This window comes from Stenella coeruleoalba (genome assembly GCF_951394435.1).
Source record: "Stenella coeruleoalba genome assembly, chromosome: 3".
Taxonomy (NCBI): Eukaryota; Metazoa; Chordata; class Mammalia; order Artiodactyla; family Delphinidae; genus Stenella; species Stenella coeruleoalba.
In genome coordinates, this window is record NC_137148.1 from 167,626,277 (window position 1) to 167,644,352 (window position 18,076).

The 18,076-nt window shown below is 40.7% G+C and overlaps 1 protein-coding gene across 3 annotated transcripts in view; it reads right to left on the reverse strand.

The window, feature by feature from the left end:
- Positions 1-13,842, reverse strand: part of LOC307183296 (zinc finger protein 177-like) — a 32,879-nt gene extending 19,037 nt beyond the window's left edge. The window contains exons 1-4 of one of the 3 annotated variants that reach the window (XM_079915633.1): positions 13,750-13,842; positions 6,125-6,343; positions 5,503-5,556; positions 3,413-3,495 (exon numbers count right to left, since the gene is read on the reverse strand). In XM_079915633.1, coding sequence (XP_079771759.1) covers positions 3,413-3,470 — 58 coding nt within the window. In that variant the 5' untranslated portion in view covers positions 3,471-3,495; positions 5,503-5,556; positions 6,125-6,343; positions 13,750-13,842. Of the gene's footprint in view, positions 1-3,412; positions 3,496-5,502; positions 5,592-6,124; positions 6,344-13,749 lie in introns of all 3 variants that reach the window. The other 2 variants (XM_079915635.1, XM_079915634.1) reach the window with 2 other exon arrangements.
- Between the last annotated feature and the right edge of the window lie 4,234 nt (positions 13,843-18,076).

The window sequence follows — 18,076 nt, forward strand, 5'->3', positions numbered from 1 at the left end:
TGGCCATTCTCACAGATTCATAGATTTGTAGTGGTCTCTTTTTTTCATGTGGGCCATCTTTTCAAATGCTTATTTGCTATCTGCATATCTTCCTTGGTGAGGTGTCTATTAAGGTCTTAGTCCATTTTTAATCAGCTGTTTATTTTCTTATTGCTGAGTCGTAAGAGTCCTTTATCAGTTGTGTCTTTTGCAAATATTTTCTCTCAATTTGTGCTTGTCTTCTCATTCTCTCAACAATGCCTTTTTTAGAGCAGAAGTTTTTAATTTTAATAAAGTCCCGTTTATCAATTATTTCTTTTATGGATCATGTCTTCTATGTCATATTTTTAAAAGTATTGCCACATCCAAGGTCTTCTAGGTTTTCTTCTATGTTATCTTCAAGGAGGTTTATAGTTGTGTGTTTAACACTTAGGGCTGCAATGCATTTTGAGTTAATTTTTGTGATGAGTGCAAGGTCTGTGTCTAGATTTATTCTTTTGCACGTGGGTGTCTGGTTGTTCCAGCACCATCTGTTGAAAAGAATTATATTTACTACATTCCATTTCCTTTGCTCCTCTATCAAAGATCAGTTGACCATATTTATGCTCAACATCATTAGTCTTTAAAAGTATGGGTCTACCTTGAAAAAAACACACACAAAGAAAGGCAACTCATTTAAATAAAAATTTACTTGGTTTTCTTTCCCAGTATCAATTTTCTTGTATGCAGTAAGTGAAAACATGTACTCCAAAACTTTCCCAAGGTCTTATTTAAAAACCTCTTTGTAACAAAGGTTTTTCATTAAAAAAAAAAACAAAACTTTTTAGGATTTTTATTTATAAAAAATATATAAAAGATATTCATTGAAAGCATTCTAATTGTTTTTACATTCATACATAATCTCTCCAGTGTGACTTTTACAATAAATTAACATAGCCTTTTCCACACTCCCTATATTTATAATTTATGGTTCTTCTCCAGTATGAATCATGTTTCCTAATGACAAAGAACAATCAAAGGCTTTCCTATATCCCTTTCATTCAGGGGATTTCTCATTATGTGTGCTTTCATACTTTCCCAAAGCAGAGAATAAAAACTAAAAAAAATCTTATACTTTTTACATTCGTAATATTTTCACACCCGTGAACTCACAGCTGAATATTAAAGTATAAGGCAGAGCAAAAGGCTTCCCACATTCCTTACAATAAGGTTACCTCCACTATGAATTAGTACATGTTCAGTAAGTGTGAAAGTATCCAAGGCTTTCCCACACTCTTTACAAGCGTTCTCTCTCAAATGTGAATGTGTATACATTCAGAAAGGCATGAAGTATTACTAAAAGTTTTCCCATATTCCTCATATATATGGCTTCTCCCCACTGTGAGTTCTTAAATGTTTAATAAGACATGTGGATCGAGTAAAGGATTTCCCACATCCCTTACATTCAAAAGATTGTTCACCAGTGTGAGTTCTCATGTGTACTGTAAGGCCTGATGAAATAGTGAATGCTTTCCCACATTTTTTACATTTATACACTTCTCTCCCGTATGTGTTTCTTTTATGTTGACTAAAGTACGAGGATTATCTAAATACTTTACCACATTCCTTACATTCAAAAGGTCTTTCTGTGCACTCTTTATTTTTTAAATTTTTTAAAATTTAATTATTTTTGGCTACACCAGCATATGTGGGATCTTAGTTCCCCAACCTGGAATAGAACCCGTGCCCCCTGCATTGGAAGTGTAGTCTTAACCACTGGACCACCAGGGAAGTCCCTACACCGTGCATTCTTAAATGTCAAATAAGAAATGAGAATCAAATAAAGGCTTTCCCACAGTGCTTATAATTGTAAGGTTTTACCCCAGGGTGAGTTTCCAGGTGACTTTTAAAGCAAGATGAAATACTAAACATTTTCCCACATTCCTTACAATGATAAGGCATCTCACCAGTGTGAATTCTTCATATGTACAGTAAGGTATGAGGAACTAACAAAGGCTTTTCCACATTCTCCAGTTTAAATTCGCATGTGAATACTGTTTTGAGAAAAGTAAACTCTGGGCTGCACTCCTTACAAACACAGTGTTTCTAGTATAAAATCTTATATGCTTAGCAAGATCTGGGGAATAAGAAAAGCCTTTTTCAAGTTTCTTACATTTCACAGGCATCAGTCCTCTGTGAATTCTTAAATGCTGAATAACATGAAGATTGAGTGAAAGTCTTCCCACATCCTTTACACTCATAGGATATTTCTCTAGTGAGTTCGCATATGTACAAAAAGGTTTGTAGAATGTGAAAGAGCTTTCCTACGTTCTTTAAAAGCATACGTCCTCTCTCCACCATGAAAAAAAACGTTCCCTAAGGTACGAGGAAGAAGGTAAGCCTTTCTTGCAGTCAGCGCATTTATAGGGTTCTCTTGAGTGTAAGTTTTCTTGTGAACCAGGTGTAAATTTTGTTTGAAGGCTGTTTCACACTGATTATACTCAGGAGCATTCTCTCCAGAATGGGTTTGCTTGTGTAGATCAAGGGCACAGTTCTTTATGAAGGCATTTGCACACTGATAACACTCACAAGTTTTCTTTCTAATGTAAGTTTTCCTTTGAGCCTTAAGGCATGAGTGTTCACTCAAGGCTTCTTCACAATGGTTAAAATTGATTTCTCTCCAATGTAATTTCTCTCCTGTTGATGAAGAGATTAATGATGACTTAAAAAGTTTTCCAACCTTGTTATATTCAGAGATTTTCCCCTTTGCCTTGAATTGTTTTTCTATACAAGAAACAAATTAGTATGGCTGAAGTTTTTTATTTGTTTTTGTTTTTCTTCCATTTTCACTGCAATGCATGGTTCCAGACCCTCAGTGCTTTCAAGCAGAATGAAGTGATCATTCTGCTAGAAAGTTTTGTTGTATTCTTTACTTTCAAAGGAATTTTTAGAGTTTAGCTGATAATTGATCAAGATGAAATTATTTATCAAAAACTTCATCTGGGGCTTCCCTGGTGGCGCAGTGGTTGAGAGTCCGCCTGCCGATGCAGGGGACATGGGTTCGTGCCCTGGTCCGGGAAGATCCCACATGCCACAGAGCAGCTAGGCCTGTGAGCCACGGCTGCTGGGCCTGCGTGTCCGGAGCCTGCGCTCTGCAACAGGAGAGGCCACAACAGTGAGAGGCCCACGTACCACAAAAAAGAAAAAAAGAAAAAAACTTCATCTGAATGACATATATGGGAATATTCAGCTGAGTGAACTCTGTGTGAAGAAATATATCGTGAGGGGTGTTTAAAGTTTTTGCCAAATTCATGATGCCCAGAGACTATGAAAAACAGGTGAATGACCCTAGTCTCAAATATCTATCATGGTTATCGTGCAGCTTTCCTATCTTATGGAACTGCTAATTTTCCACTAGTGTGGAAGGCAAGGAATTATATCTTGTGAATCTTACCATTTCCACCACACTGGATTTTTTCCCATCCAAAATATTCCACTGAGGTGCTGAACATCTGGCATTAAGACAAATCTCCCAATCTGAAATAAGATTTAAAAAAATTATGTTCTTGGAGAAATAAATGGAAGGAAGATGTTAAAAATGAAGGCCAATGTGTATTTACTTTCAAACATTGACTTAAGATACATTTTAAAACAAAAAGAAAGGGGCTTCCCTGGTGGCACAGTGGTTAAGAATCTGCCTGCCAATGCAGGAGACACGGGTTTGAGCCCTGGTCTGGGAAGATCCCACATGCCGCAAAGCAACTAAGCCTGTGCACCACAACTACGCCCGTGCGCCACAACTATTGAGCCTGCGCTCTAGAGCCTTCGAGCCACAGCTACTGACTGAAGCCTGCACACCTAGAGCCCGTGCTCCGCAACAAGAGAAGCCATCACAATGAGAAGCCCGTGCACCACAACGAATAGTAGCCCCCACTTGCCGCGACTAGAGAAAGCCCGTGCACAGCAACGAAGACCCAACAGAGCCAAAAATAAATAAATAAATTTATTAAAAAAAAAAAAAAGAAAAGATTAAGAAGTTTGGCTGGACTAAGAATTTCGCATGATAAGGTGCTGTGGTCAAATTGGTAGGTGATTTACTAAGAAATGATTCTATAAATGTTGAGACTGACAATGAACAGAAAGCAGCGTAACTAGGAAAACAACGTTGAAAGGAAATGGATAAAGAGCTTAATGCAAATGCAAAATTTAAAGAAATAAATGGGACAGATCCTACTGTCAAGCCAAAAGGAAGTTTAAGAAGGCGAATGAAAAGTTGAAGAGAAAGGGAAGTTTGAGGTACCCAAGGAACCTCAGAACCCAAATGACCTCAGCATCCTTAGGAAAAAAATTCTTCAAAAGCCTCCTGTTTAACATTTCCAAATGGACTGCAGCTCTCATGGATTACAGATCTTTCTCATAAAGAATCACATGTGCCTTTTCCCTCACTTGGAAAACTCTTCCGTTTTCTTCAGCTTTCCTCTTTGTTCCACCTGAAAGATCAGACCAGGTCTGCATAGCTGGTGCCCTGCTCTCAGAGAAAGATGCCGGATGTAAGAAGAACATGCAAGGGATGACAAATACTTCCATAAATAAGGGGCCAAGACTCTGCTCTTCAGGGATACCAAATACTATCAGGTATAACTTGAGAAGCAACAAAATTGTTCATGTCCACTTTATCAAACCAGTAAATTTTCAAATAAAACTAAAATGCAAATAAAACTAAAATGCAAACACACACACACTCTCTCTCTCTCTCTCTCTCTCCCCCACTGTGCACCAAAAGGGTTGCCAGTCTTTTGCCTAAAACCCAAGCTCAAGCTTATATATATAATTTTGAAGTCCTAAGCCTTTTATCCTAGAAAAATTAAAGCCACTACAATGAACAGATTTTCATTTTCAAGAGGAACATCCTGGCATCAGGCAATTGCCATCTCCATCAATGTTCCCTGGAGAAAGAGGAAGGGAGACTCAAAGCCTAGACAGGTTTTATGTTCTTCCATAATCAACCCCAGAGCTTGATGGTCCTCAAGCCCCTTCTCCTCTCTACCTGGACGTATTCATAGTGACTTCATCCAATTACGTAGCTTTAAGAGCACCTCTCTCACCTAACTGAACGTATCTCACCACAACTAGATTGTGACCTCTTCTGGTCTTATTTTTCTCTGTTGACAGGTTAGCCATAGCCCTGAGCACATTACAGACACAGTAAATGCTGGTAAATGAATTATTGCTCCAGTGACAGTACAAATTCTCAGAGGCACATGTCGGCTCCCTGTCTATCATAGCAAAATGAGAGCACACAATCAGCATGGACGAATTGGACTGAATTAGTAAATACTGGAATGAATTAGTAGATACTGGAGTGATAGTATCATTCTCCTGTGTAAATGAAAGGCCCTAAGTAAGACCTGAGGAAATTTAACTGGGGACTCAGTCCCTAAGCAGGCCCTAGTTGAAACAGAAGCTCTGTTTCACTAGTAGGAAACATATCCACCTCGTAGGAAGAAGCATGTGCTTTTATAAAAGAATAAATTTCCTACTGACCTGAAAATAATATGTCAGACACCCAGTCACAGTCCTTTCCCCTTCTGACTTCTCCTAATGAAAAGAGAAAAAGTCTTGAGAAAGACAACCTTGAGGAGAAGAAACAAAACCTGAGAATCCAGGCTGCCCACAGTTTCCATATTCACAAGCCTGGCAGCCACTCCACACTAATTCTAAGTGAACATACACACATACACACACACACACACACACACACACACACACACACACACACACACACACACTGCTGCCATAAAATGCCCTATAGCCCGCCTCATCTGAAGTCAGAAATGGGATTTGGGGCTTTGATAAACAAGAAGAGTTTAATAATCTAATCTCATTTTACAGATAAAGAAATTAAAGTCCAGAGAAGTAAAACTGTTGGGGAATTTTTTGGCTAACAATAATAACTCATGTGATTAAGCAGAACGTCTCCCACAAAAATAGGCATACTTACCCCTCTTTCCCAAGCCCTAGGATTTAGACAACAGGATATTGTTATATACTTAAGCCCCCTCCTAGACAGCCCAGAAGCAGGACTGCATAGACCCAGACCACAAGACAGGCTGCTCACAGGCCAGTTAAAGCACAGTCTCTGAAAGGAGCATCAACAAGGACTTACCACAAGGGAAAAGGTCAATGGCTGGCATCCTGTGAATCTGTTAATGAAATCTGCCTTAACATGTCTTATTCCCAAAGTCTCTTCAAGACAGTTTCTGAATTTAATGGATAAGTTAATCTCAATTCCTCTTGATTAAGTAGGAGTCTTGCCTCATACCATCAATCTTTATGCAGGAGGCATTTCTCATCTGTCATCAAGCATCATTCATTAGCCATCTCTCTGTAGAAGATGGAAGTTATATTATGTGAAAGTCATTAAAAACTGTAGACCACATAAATATAAATAATAATTGCCATTTACTGAGCACTCATTATGTGCCAGAACACACATACAGTGGAAGCTCTCATGATTATCAACAGTTATTATTACTGTCATTCAATAGTTGAGGCAACTTATGTTCAAACAGGAGTAGTAATTGGCCCAAGATCACCAATTAAGAAGTCGTGAGCCAGAGTCTGAATGCAGGTTACTTTGTCTCAAAAGCCTGAACTCCTGAGGTTACTGTTATTCTCCAATATGAGAATTTATCTTCAATTAAAAAAAAATGCAATTATCTGTTAAGCACAATAAAGGAAAGCACAATAAAACAAGATATGCCTGTACATTATAAACAGTAATTGCTGTCAACATACTTTCTTGGAAACAGACATTCTCACAGACCTTGAGTCTGCGACCCTCCATAACCACTTGTCCATTATACTTTGGGTCATGGAAACAATACCCCATGAACACAGCATAACTGCTGAGGCCTCCTTATTAGAGGAGGGAACCAAATCTGGGCCCTTTCATATATTCCACCTTCAGGAGGGGTGGCCTCCCCGTCTCTTGCCAGATGCCATGGTGCTGGAGGATGTCACTCCTCCCCCAGACCCTTGACTACCTAGGAAGCCCCCTGGGATTAACTGAGTAAATAGCAATGAGAATTGGAGGACTATACAAATGACACTGTTAACCATCATATGTAATGGAGCCTGATGGACTTTCCATCCCTTAGCCATGATGTCCCTAAATAAAGGATGGGACCCAAGAAACAACACACTTGGTCAAACTTCAGGCAGTCATCTCAGCACTGGATGCCCTAGCCAACAAATGGTCCCATCATCACATTTATTATAAACTGTTGGGCTATTATCTAAAATTTGTCCTATTTCATGGTACAGAACTCTGGCAATCTCTTGCCTCACAGGCACCGAAAATATAAATCAAAATCACATGTCTTTACATATAACTAAGACTACAGTACAAGGCCTTGCCAGGATGCTCGTTATTCCCTTTGGAGTTATAGGCATTACTGCTAGTAACAAAGACACGCATTTCACTGCTTAGAATACACAATGTTGGGCTCTCGGAAAAGGTATTCATAGAACTTTCATGACCCCAATAACTGGTTTAACTGAGATGCTTAATAGTCTCCTGAACAATTCCTATTCATTAAATTCCAGTCCAACTGAAAAGGTCTCTATTTTGCCTCAAACCTTAACCTATATTTATAATTTTTTTTAATCTTGCCCTATCCCATAAGGGCTGGAGGCCAGATTGAGGGGGTGTACTCCACTGGGATCTATTAACCATAGATTATCCCAAAGACCAGGCAGCTGTTCTACTGATATGGGAGCCTAAACTTCATTCAAAAACTAAAAACCCTGTCGAGTTTAGCTACACACCACAGTTTAGGTAACTGTGGACTTATTATTGGTCTGGGTGCTTTCATTGGTTTACAATCCAGAGGCCCAAACCCTCCAAATAAGACAGTGTTTCAACCAAACATGGCAAATGCTGAGATCCACATCAACTGGAGTAGGTACCCACTTGAAAAGGATACTCCAGTCTCACACTCAGCAACATCACACTGGCCCAGGAGCTCACCGCCAGAGATGACGTCACCCCAGGAGACATCACCCCAGTCTGAGATCTCGCCATTGGAGATAACTTTGCCCCCTGGGCTAACTTGACCCTGACACTAAACCCCAGGGACTGTTTCTTCTAACGCACAGATTGGACATAGGACACTTTGTGCTTTTCTTCCTTTGATATTAGGAATTCTATTATGATTCTGAGTTCCTTGTCTGCTTAGCCCACGATCCAGGTATACTCCTTGCTCTCTGCCAAAACATACACCCCTACACTCCATGCCTACAAGGAAATCTGGTAGAGGTCACTAGTATCGATATCATTCCAAAAATTAATGGACTGTGTGATTCCAACTATATGACATTTTAGAAAAGGCAAAAGTATGTAGTAGTAAGACCAGAGGTTGCCAACGATTGTGGGGGTCAGGGAGAATAGGCAAGACACAGGGTTTTTAGGGCTGTGAAAATACTCTGCATAATACCGTAATGAGGGAAACATGTCATTACGTGTTTGTCCAAGGCCACAGAATCTACACCACCAAGAGTGAACTGTAATGTGGTCTGCGGACTTCGGGTGATTATGAGGTGCCCATGTTGGTTCATCAACTGTAACAAATGTACCGCTCTGGTGGGGGATGCTGATAATGGGGGAGGCTGGGGGGAGAGCAGGGGACAGATGGGAACTCTCTGTACCTTCCCCTCCATTTTGCTGTGAACCTGAAACTGCTCTAAAAACAAAGTTTTAATGTTAAAAAGGAAAAGGAATTAGTGGAGATTACTGCTTTCCCCAGGAGGCACGTGCCTCATATTGGCCAACCCCTGGACCCTCTGGGAAGAGGGCCACCCACTCCCTGATGCTTTCTTCCACTAACCGCCTCCAAGCTTTCCACTAAGACCTTCTGCGTTGCAGCCACCAGCACTCCTTCCCCTTGGTTCCACACACAACCACCAACTTTTACATGTACTTTACTAACTTATCAGCTCATCCCCTCCAACACCACCGCCAGATGTGTCAACCTGATATGAGAGTATTTCTAATCTACTCTACAACTCCACTAAGATATTGTTAGGGACTGCAAAAAATTTCAGATTTATTTTCTTGACTAATGCAATATAAATGGGAAACTTAAATTATAGGCTGGCCTACAAGGACTCCTCGTACTTTACCTGTGTTTCTCCTTTCCATTATCACAGTAAAATGTTTTCTGTGTTGGTTAGGGGCACTGACGCCACACTAAAAGTCTCTACTATCATTGCCCTGGTTTCCTTACTCTCATCAAAACATGAGTACCGACTGTATTGGACACTCATGCGCGCGCGCGCACACACACACACACACACTTTTTCTGTATATTATATGACTTTTGACATCTGAAAAAATCCTTTCTGGCTGGGGAGAGACTGCTTCTTGGGGCTAGCCAACTCTGAGAAATAACAAAGGACTCAAACCGAAGCATGACTTTGATATGCAAACTAACCAATCGAGAACCATACTTACCTCCAGCAGACCCATCCACTGTAGGAGGCAATATTTCTCTGCCTTAAACATCCCAGGGCCAGGTAGCAGGCAACTAGAGACCACCCATATACCCGAAGCCTGACAAAATTATTCAAAGCAGTCAATCCTGGCTGTTTCCTCTGCCCTGCCTTGCCTTTCCCATAGAAACCCCAATAAAGGCAGTGGCCTAAACCTTCCCCTCTCTCCTGTGCCTTCTGCCTCTTGACCATCCTGGTGTTTTCCCACATCAACCTGCATGGTTACATGTTGCCTTGCCTCTAGGACTTAAAGAGTATAATAAACTTTGTTTTTTCCTGGGCCTCCAGTCTCCCCTTGTGGCAGCACTTGACTGACCATCTCATGAAAGAATATGTAACAGAGTTACTATTGCTTTCTTATTCACTGAGAAACTTTGTTCTGTAAAATCAGAGACTATCAGAGATTCACTGTTTGAAATTGTATCAGTAAGACTGAAACATCCCAATTTTGCCTGGAGGATATACATCATTATTTTGATATTTGACATCAAGAAGCAGTCTTGATTTAAAAACCTGGAACTGAGCTTCAAATAAAGGGTTTCTGGACACAATATTCCACATCTATCTTAATTTTATTGTTTTCAAGGAAACAAGAGCCTGGGTTGTTTGTAGTACAGACCTGATGTTAACCCCTTAACACAGTCCTGCTTTGCTTTGAGACTATCAAATTACTGCTTCCTTTAAATTTCACCTAAAATGTCACAATTCTCAGAATCCATAAGTATACATTTTGCTTTGTTTGGTTGAGACATCCACAGTTCCTCTGCTATGCAGTCTCCCTCACTGCAATGAGTCAAAAAATCTGGGTTTTTTTGCACTACAGGTTTGCTCCTACTGTTATTAGGCTGCTTTGGTTAGGATAATTGGAAGCAACACAAATTCTATCCATAGGACGCTAGTTGACTAAACTACCATACATGCACTAATAAAGGGCTCAGCAGCCACAAAAAAGGATAAGGAAAATCACTATGAACTGATATAGATTGATTTCCAGTATTTAGTTTAATTGGGGAAAGAAGTACATTCATGTGAAGGTAAAAAGGAAGGAAGGAAAGAAGGAATATATATATATATATATATATATATGAATTTTGAGAAAGTTTACATCAGAAACTAATAAAATGGAAATGGTTAGCTACTGGTGGTAATGTGATGTAAGACTTCTGAATATACCTTTTTATACAGTTTTACCTTTGAATCGTGAAAAAGTTTTATAAATTAAAAAAATAAGTTAATTCAGAAAGGAAGCAAACCTTAAAACTAAATGTAAACAGAAATGTACATAATAGTGTATCAAACTGATAACAAAACCATGAGAGAAAAGACTTAGAGTTCACACAAATATTTGAGCACAGTACTATGAACTGCATATACTTAATATAAACCATTAAGGACAAAAAAATGCAAAGAAACAATACTTTATTGAGCAAGTCTACCATTAGTAATATTGGTATTATAATTTTTGAAACTACTGTACCCATACTGTTGGATAAAACAATATACTAATGGTATTACAAACCATGGTTTTTATAATAAGAGAAAAGAGATACAAGTATAAAATAAAGAAAAAAGCACATATTAAATTTTTACTAGGAATGAGTATGAACTTACAATGTAAGAAAATATATTTTTAATTGGGTTTTTGAAGAATAACAATATGAGAGTATGTTCATGACAATAATTTATATGAAAAGGAGGATATAAAATTATAAATACAATTTGAATTCAATTTTGTCTCAAAAAATATATATATATATATTTTTTAGATAACCACTGAAAGGCCTAGATACAGTTATATCCCAGTAGCACTGAGCCCATCACAGAGACCTTGGTGTCTATAAGGAAAGAGGAGAAATCATTTATTACAGGTCTGTAACTGGAAAGTACAAAGTGAACTGGGGATTTACACTCAAAGACTAATAGGTATGTGTTGAAGGGACACATGAGTCAAATTAAAAGGACTCCTCCTGGCCAAGTTTGGGACAGCTTGAGCATCAAATGACAGCAACTGTTTATAATATGATGAATGAAAGAAAAATCCACGGATATGTTGTGACACTCCGAAAGGGAAAAAAATGCTTTGCATTCCTAATACACAGTGGGACAACTTGCATTTATGTGCCTCCTGATCCCATATTGATGGGATACAATATGAAGTACACAACATCACCTAGGAAATTTTCACGTCTCTAAACCTGCAGTCTAACTTAGTAGCCATTGGCTCGCTCTATGTGGCTACTGTGAACATGAAATGTGGCTAGTGTGACTGAGGAACTGAATTCTTAATTTTACTTACTTTTAATTAAGTTTAGAAATAAAATTGCTCAGTTACTAAAAAACTTTTCAGCATGTTTGGAGCAATCTGGGTTTCCAAGTCTACTTTTTCAACAGTAAATTTTATGAAAGCTAAATACAGATCAAGAATTTCCAACAAAAATTTAGCAGCCACACTGAGATGTGCTTAAGTATAAAATACATACCAGGGGGCTTCCCTGGTGGCGCAGTGGTTGAGAGTCTGCCTGCCGATGCAGGGGACACGGGTTTGTGCCCCGGTCCGGGAAGATCCCACATGCCGCGAAGCGGCTGGGCCCGTGAGCCATAGCCGCTGAGCCTGCGCGTCTGGAGCCTGTGCTCCGCAGTGGGAGAGGCCACAGCGGTGAGAGGCCCGCGTACCGCAAAAAAAAAAAAAAAAAGAAAATACATACCAGATTCCAACAGTTAGTACAAAAGAAATGTAAAATTTTTCATTAATAATTTTATATTAGCTACATTAGTCATTAATTTCACCAATAACTATATATTAATAACTGGATAAACTGGGTTAGATAAGATATATTATTAAAAATAACTTCATTTTTTCCTAACTTGGCTACTAAAATTTTAAAAATTACATCTGTACTTCATATTATATTTGTATTAGACACTACTGCTCTAGACACAATGTCCACTGTATGAGATAGACAAGTTAATTAAATGAAATCACAGGAAAACATCATATCAGAATGCCAACATTTTACAATACAAAAATCCTGAAATAGGCAGGAACCAAAAATACAGGCAAATGTTTTAGGTAAAAGAAATCTAAAACCAAAATGCAACGTGCAAATCTAATTTGGATCCTAGCTTTCCAAAAAACCGGACACCTATAAAATATACTCTTGGAAAAGTGGAAAATTTTTGATTTTCTTGGTGGACAATGCAGTTTTGTTCTTAGTAGGAGACTGTCCTCATTCTTAAGAAATGAACGCTGAAGATTAAAGGGGGAAGTGAATGTCTGCAATTTCCCATTAAATGGTTCATCATAATATATATAACGAGAGATAAAATCTTAATTAGTGAATCTAGATGAAGGGTTCATGGATGTTCGTTTTATTGACGTCACAGATTTTCTCTAGATAAGAATTTCAAGATGAGGGACTTCCCTGGTGGTCCAGTGGTTAGGACTCCACGCTCTCACTGCAGGGGCCCGGGGTTCAATTCCTGGTTGGGGAACTAAGATCTCCTAAGCTGCGCAGCGCGGACAATAATAATAATAATAATAATAATAATAGTTTCAAGATGAATACCTGGAAGAAAAATCCACCCGTCAAAACTCATCTTACTTACGGTAAGTTCAATTCCAACTTCTGCTACTAACAGAAACTAGCCTACGTCGTCTTCCTTCCCTGAGACTCCTATACTTTTGAAGCTTTGGGGCTTTACAGGGCTCTGACGTGGTAAATTTAGTATTTATATGAATTCCTTCACTCCTGCATTTATTTAGATCACACACACGTGCTGCCTAATAACCTGCAAAGGTTTCTCTTTCCAACGGAATATAACTTACCAAACTTCAATAACCGACACCCACGGCCGGAACAAAGCCACCGAGTGCTCACCGGGACCCGGGGACAGGGGGCCATTGGGGCCGGAGTGCTGGGACGAGAACGACAGAGATGCTATTCCTTTCCCTTGTGGAGAAAGGACCCAAAGGTTGCTCTGGAGCCTTTTGAAATCGGGAGCATCGCGGATGAAGACAAGGCCTGGCCGACCCGCCTCCACCCAGAGCTGCCGCCCGGACCGCCGCTGGCCGAGCGGGCCCGGACTCTCGCGGGAAGGGCCGCCGCCCGGGAGCGCCGGCCGGAGGCCGGGGCGGCCAGGTCAGCGCGCGAGGCCACGCCCTCTGACCCTCTTATTTGGTGTCTTCTCCTCCTGCTTGACCGCACAGAGGCGGGACACACCAAGAGGCGAAAATCTTACCTCAGACCCGCGCCGGACCGCACAGCAAAGACAGCTGCCGCCTTCCGCACGCGCAGATCCAAACGCGCACGCGCACGCGCACTTCCAGGCTCCTCGCACAGCGTAAGGGACAGGGCCTCGGAGGTTGGGCAGACGCCGGAGGCTGCCCTTCTTTCATCTCGGAGCAGAAGAGAGGTATCTTTTTCCTCCCGCGGATTGGTGCTGGGGTGCTGGGTCAGGCCCCGGAAGGCAGGGCTGTGGTCCAGGACCTGTGTAGTGGTTTGTTTTCCTCCATAGCCCATGCATCTTACATGTCTTACATGAATAACAATTGCTTTCAAATTTTGATGCATAGTGTCATTGCACAACTCTTGCTGCACTTTCCCCACGGAGATATGTATACAGTTACCGCCTAGATGTACTTGACCTTTCCACATGGCAACATAAATTCCCTGTGCACCATTCATTTTTTCATTATAGTTTAGCTTCCTCTCTGTGATTCCCCCTACCTGGGAAGGGAGCTTCAAACCGCAGTTAGGGCGAGAGGGAGCAAACGCTTCTGCATCTCAGTCTGGGGCCTCTGACACTGGAGGTGAAGAGGTGACCCTAAGTTTAAGATGGCTTCTGCTAACTATGTGGCTGAGGCTGCTGTCCTGAAGCAATGGGGAGATTCTTCAGCCAATGAGTTGCGAGAGTGACTGTGATACCCAGTTGGACTCTGGTTTCCATTATGTTTTTGAGCTTGACGATCCATTTTAGCTACCGACAGATAAAGAAAACAGCTTATTGTAATTTGGGAGACCAAGAAATGTGGAGTTCTCAGTATTAGCCTGGAGTCAGTCAAAGGCTAACGGTGCAGTGACCTCCCACGGCAGAGATTCACGGGTGTTAATAATCATGTCATAGAAGGAGGCAAATAGTTAAGGTGGCTATGCACAGTCTAAATAAGTTTTAGGAATCTTATAAGTCATCTTTCAGTAAAAGAAAAGGGAATTTTTAATGGCTGTTATTCACTCTGGTGTGAGGGACTTGTTTCCCAGCGTTATGGTCATGAGCTATATAATGAACCTACTAAATCTGATTGAATTGTAATTTATCCTCAGAAAGTTTACATCTTCATTATTTATTTATTTATTTTTGGCCACTGCAGCTTGGGAGTCTTAGTTCCCCCACCAGGGATAGGACCCTGGCCCTGGCAGTGAAAGCGTGGAACCCTAACCATTGGACTGCCAGGGAATTCCCAGAAACTTTATGGCTTTAGATAGCAACGTTTTACAGGGATGAAGAGATTCCTCTTGAGAGGAGGTTAGATCAGGTGAGTAGACCTAGAATCAAAGTAGAAGGATAGGGAGGTCGAAAGTCTTGGAGATTTATGGCTGAGAAACTGGAAGAAGTATTAGGGGCGTTTAGTGAAGACTTGTGGCATCACGGTCCAGGTGTATTGTATTGTCTCATGAAACTGAAATGGTATTAGGAGTCAGGATGTAAAGGAATACTGGAGAAAGTAGGCCGCTGACCTCTTGTTCCTAGAGCATTTCCTGAAAACGTTTACCATTGTGAATACGTATCTCTTATAACTCTGAAATGTTTCTAAGGATTGGAGAGCCTTTCCTTTGAAATGTAATCATCAGGAAGGATAGGGCCTCTGGTTCCCAATATCTGGGGCTTCCCTGCACAGTGGCCCAGGGTAAGTCCTTTGCCTACTTTTCTCCAGCTTCTTCCCTTGCCCCTCCTGGGAGATCAGAAAGAGTGTGTATAGCTGACATGCTGCTCAGGGAAAAAAGCAAACAATGAGGTAAGACAGCAAAGGACAACAAACATATTTTTAAATTGTGGTAAAATATACGTAATATAAAATTTAACCATTTTTAAGTGTACGACTCAGTGGCATTAAGTACATTCGCAATATTGTGCAGCTACCCCCACTATCCATCTCCAAAACTTTTCCATCATCCCAAACAGAAGCTCTGCAGGGTAACAAACACTTTTATGAGATTGGTTCAATATTTTGGTCTCCAGGGTCTCTGGAGATGAGAAAGTATCAGTTTACTTGCAGTAAAATGAGGATGTTGAATTTGTAATCAACACAGTAAAACTCTAACGAGGTCTCATTCCACAAACTCTCTACGCCCCACGGTGACCTCTGAAGTGGATGCCCACATGTAGACACTTCAAAGAGCCTCCCGGAAGGAGCAGCCTCCCTTGAGATTGAACTTGAAATGACAGGACAAAATTCACTTTCTGGACACTATTATTCCCTTTAGCCTCATCCTATTATTTTTGGTGCCTATTTTGTATATTTTCCACAGATGATGACATTGTTCTAAACATTCTGGTATATGGGACTTTCCTGGTGGTCCAGTGGTTAAGACTCTGAGCTTTCACTGCAGGGGGTGTGGGTTCGATCCCTAGTCGGGGAACTAGGATCCCGCATGCCCTGTGAGTGGTAATGAACAATCATATTACCCTGGACTTCTTGCTGGCCAGTCAAAGCAGGGTGTGTTTGGCTGCCAGCATCTCTTGCTGTACCTAGTTTAATATTTAACTGGCTTGGTTCTGGATGGGGAGCCTGGCTGTGGTATATCCTCCATTTACCTCGAATCACCCTACTGGGAGTCATGGTCCCAGTCACTCTTGTCAGATGTTCCCTAAAAGGAACAGAACCATTTTGGTCCAAGCTCTATCAGGACAGTTTGTTAGGGTATCTGTGTTAGTCCCCTATTGCTGCTATGATAGGTGTCGACAAAAGTAATCAATAAGCAATCTACAATAGGAAAAGAAAAGAGTTTTATTTGAGCCAAACTGAGGACTATAGCTTGGAAGCCAGCTTCCCAGATTACTTTGAGAAATTGCTCTAGAGAAGCCTTGTTTTCAGTACAGCTTTATGTCTTGTGAGAACAAAGAACATCAAGAAGGTCAGGGATACATTCCTTCAAGGTTTAAAAAAAACAGATCAGCACGTGCACAGCTAGTCAGTGTGGTCTTGGCACCTGGAAAGGGAGTCTTAGTATGGAAGGAGTACCAGCATTGGCGTCCCAGGAAGGGAGGCATTTAATCTTTATTTATTTATTTTTTAATTAATTTATTTATTTTAATCTTTATTTTTTATTTTTTTTATTTTTTTATTTTTTTTTATTTTTTTTATCTTTATTTTTAACATGGACATTCTTTACTTCTGGTCAATGGACACTTTTCTTTAATAATTAAAGCAGACTGCAGTGCATGTTTGATAGGCCACAAACAGGCTATTTTTCTTAGCATAAAATGCAAGTTAACTCATGTATAGGCCAGAATGACTTCCCCATACCTCAATATGTGAACCTCTCTTTTTATCACAGGTTACCAGAAACTTAGTATCTTAAGACAACACAAGTATTTTATCTTACAGCTGTAGAGGTCAGGCATCTGGACTGGGTCTCACTGGGCTAAAATCAGGGGGTCCACAGGACTGTATTTCTTCCAGAGGCTGGAGGGAAGAATTCATTTCCTTGTCTTTCCAGCTTCTAGAGATTGCCTCCATTCCTCGGGTCATGGCTCCACATCGCTCTGACCTCTGCTTCCGTCCTCACATCTCCTTCTCTGACTCCTGCCTCCCTCTTTCACTTACAAGGATCCCTGTGACTACATTGGGCCCACCTAGGTAACCCATGGTAATCTCCCCATCTCAAAAGCCTTAATTTAGTCATAACTGCAAAGTCCCTTTTGCCATATAAAGTAACATTCAGAGGTTCTGCAGATTAAGACATGGGTAATTTTGGCAAGGGGCACTATTCTGCCTACCACAAAAAGTACCTAAAAAGAATTCTTAGCTAGATACATGAAAGATTGGGGGCTAGAGGTGTGGAGAAATGGTGCCCTTGAGACTTTGCCTCTATCCACATAGACTATGCAGGCAAAGACTTGACCTGTGGTGAGTCTGGGAGTTGGCCCTGTGATCCTCCCAGAACATGAGAGGATGGGAGGCCTGTCATGAGAGTTTCTCATTGCCTCCTGGGTTCTGATGCTGTAAGAGGCTTTCTTCTCTGCCACCTTCAGAATATAAAACTGCTTAGCTGTGTCTAGATTTGGCTCTTCGACTACAGGGAAGAGGCCCAGTCACAGATTAGGGGTTAAAGTTGGTGGTCATTTGGAGCCAGAAGTAGAGGATCTGATTTTCCCCAGAGTATTGCTCAAATGGTGTGGTCTAATACAAGGTTTTTTCAGGGGGCGGGGAAGGGTGGAGGTAAGGGATAATTAGGGAGTTAGGGATTGACATGTACACATTGTTATTTAAAAAGGATAACCAACAAGGACCTACTGTATAGCACAGGGAACTCTGCTCAATGTTATGTGGCAGCCTGGATGGGAG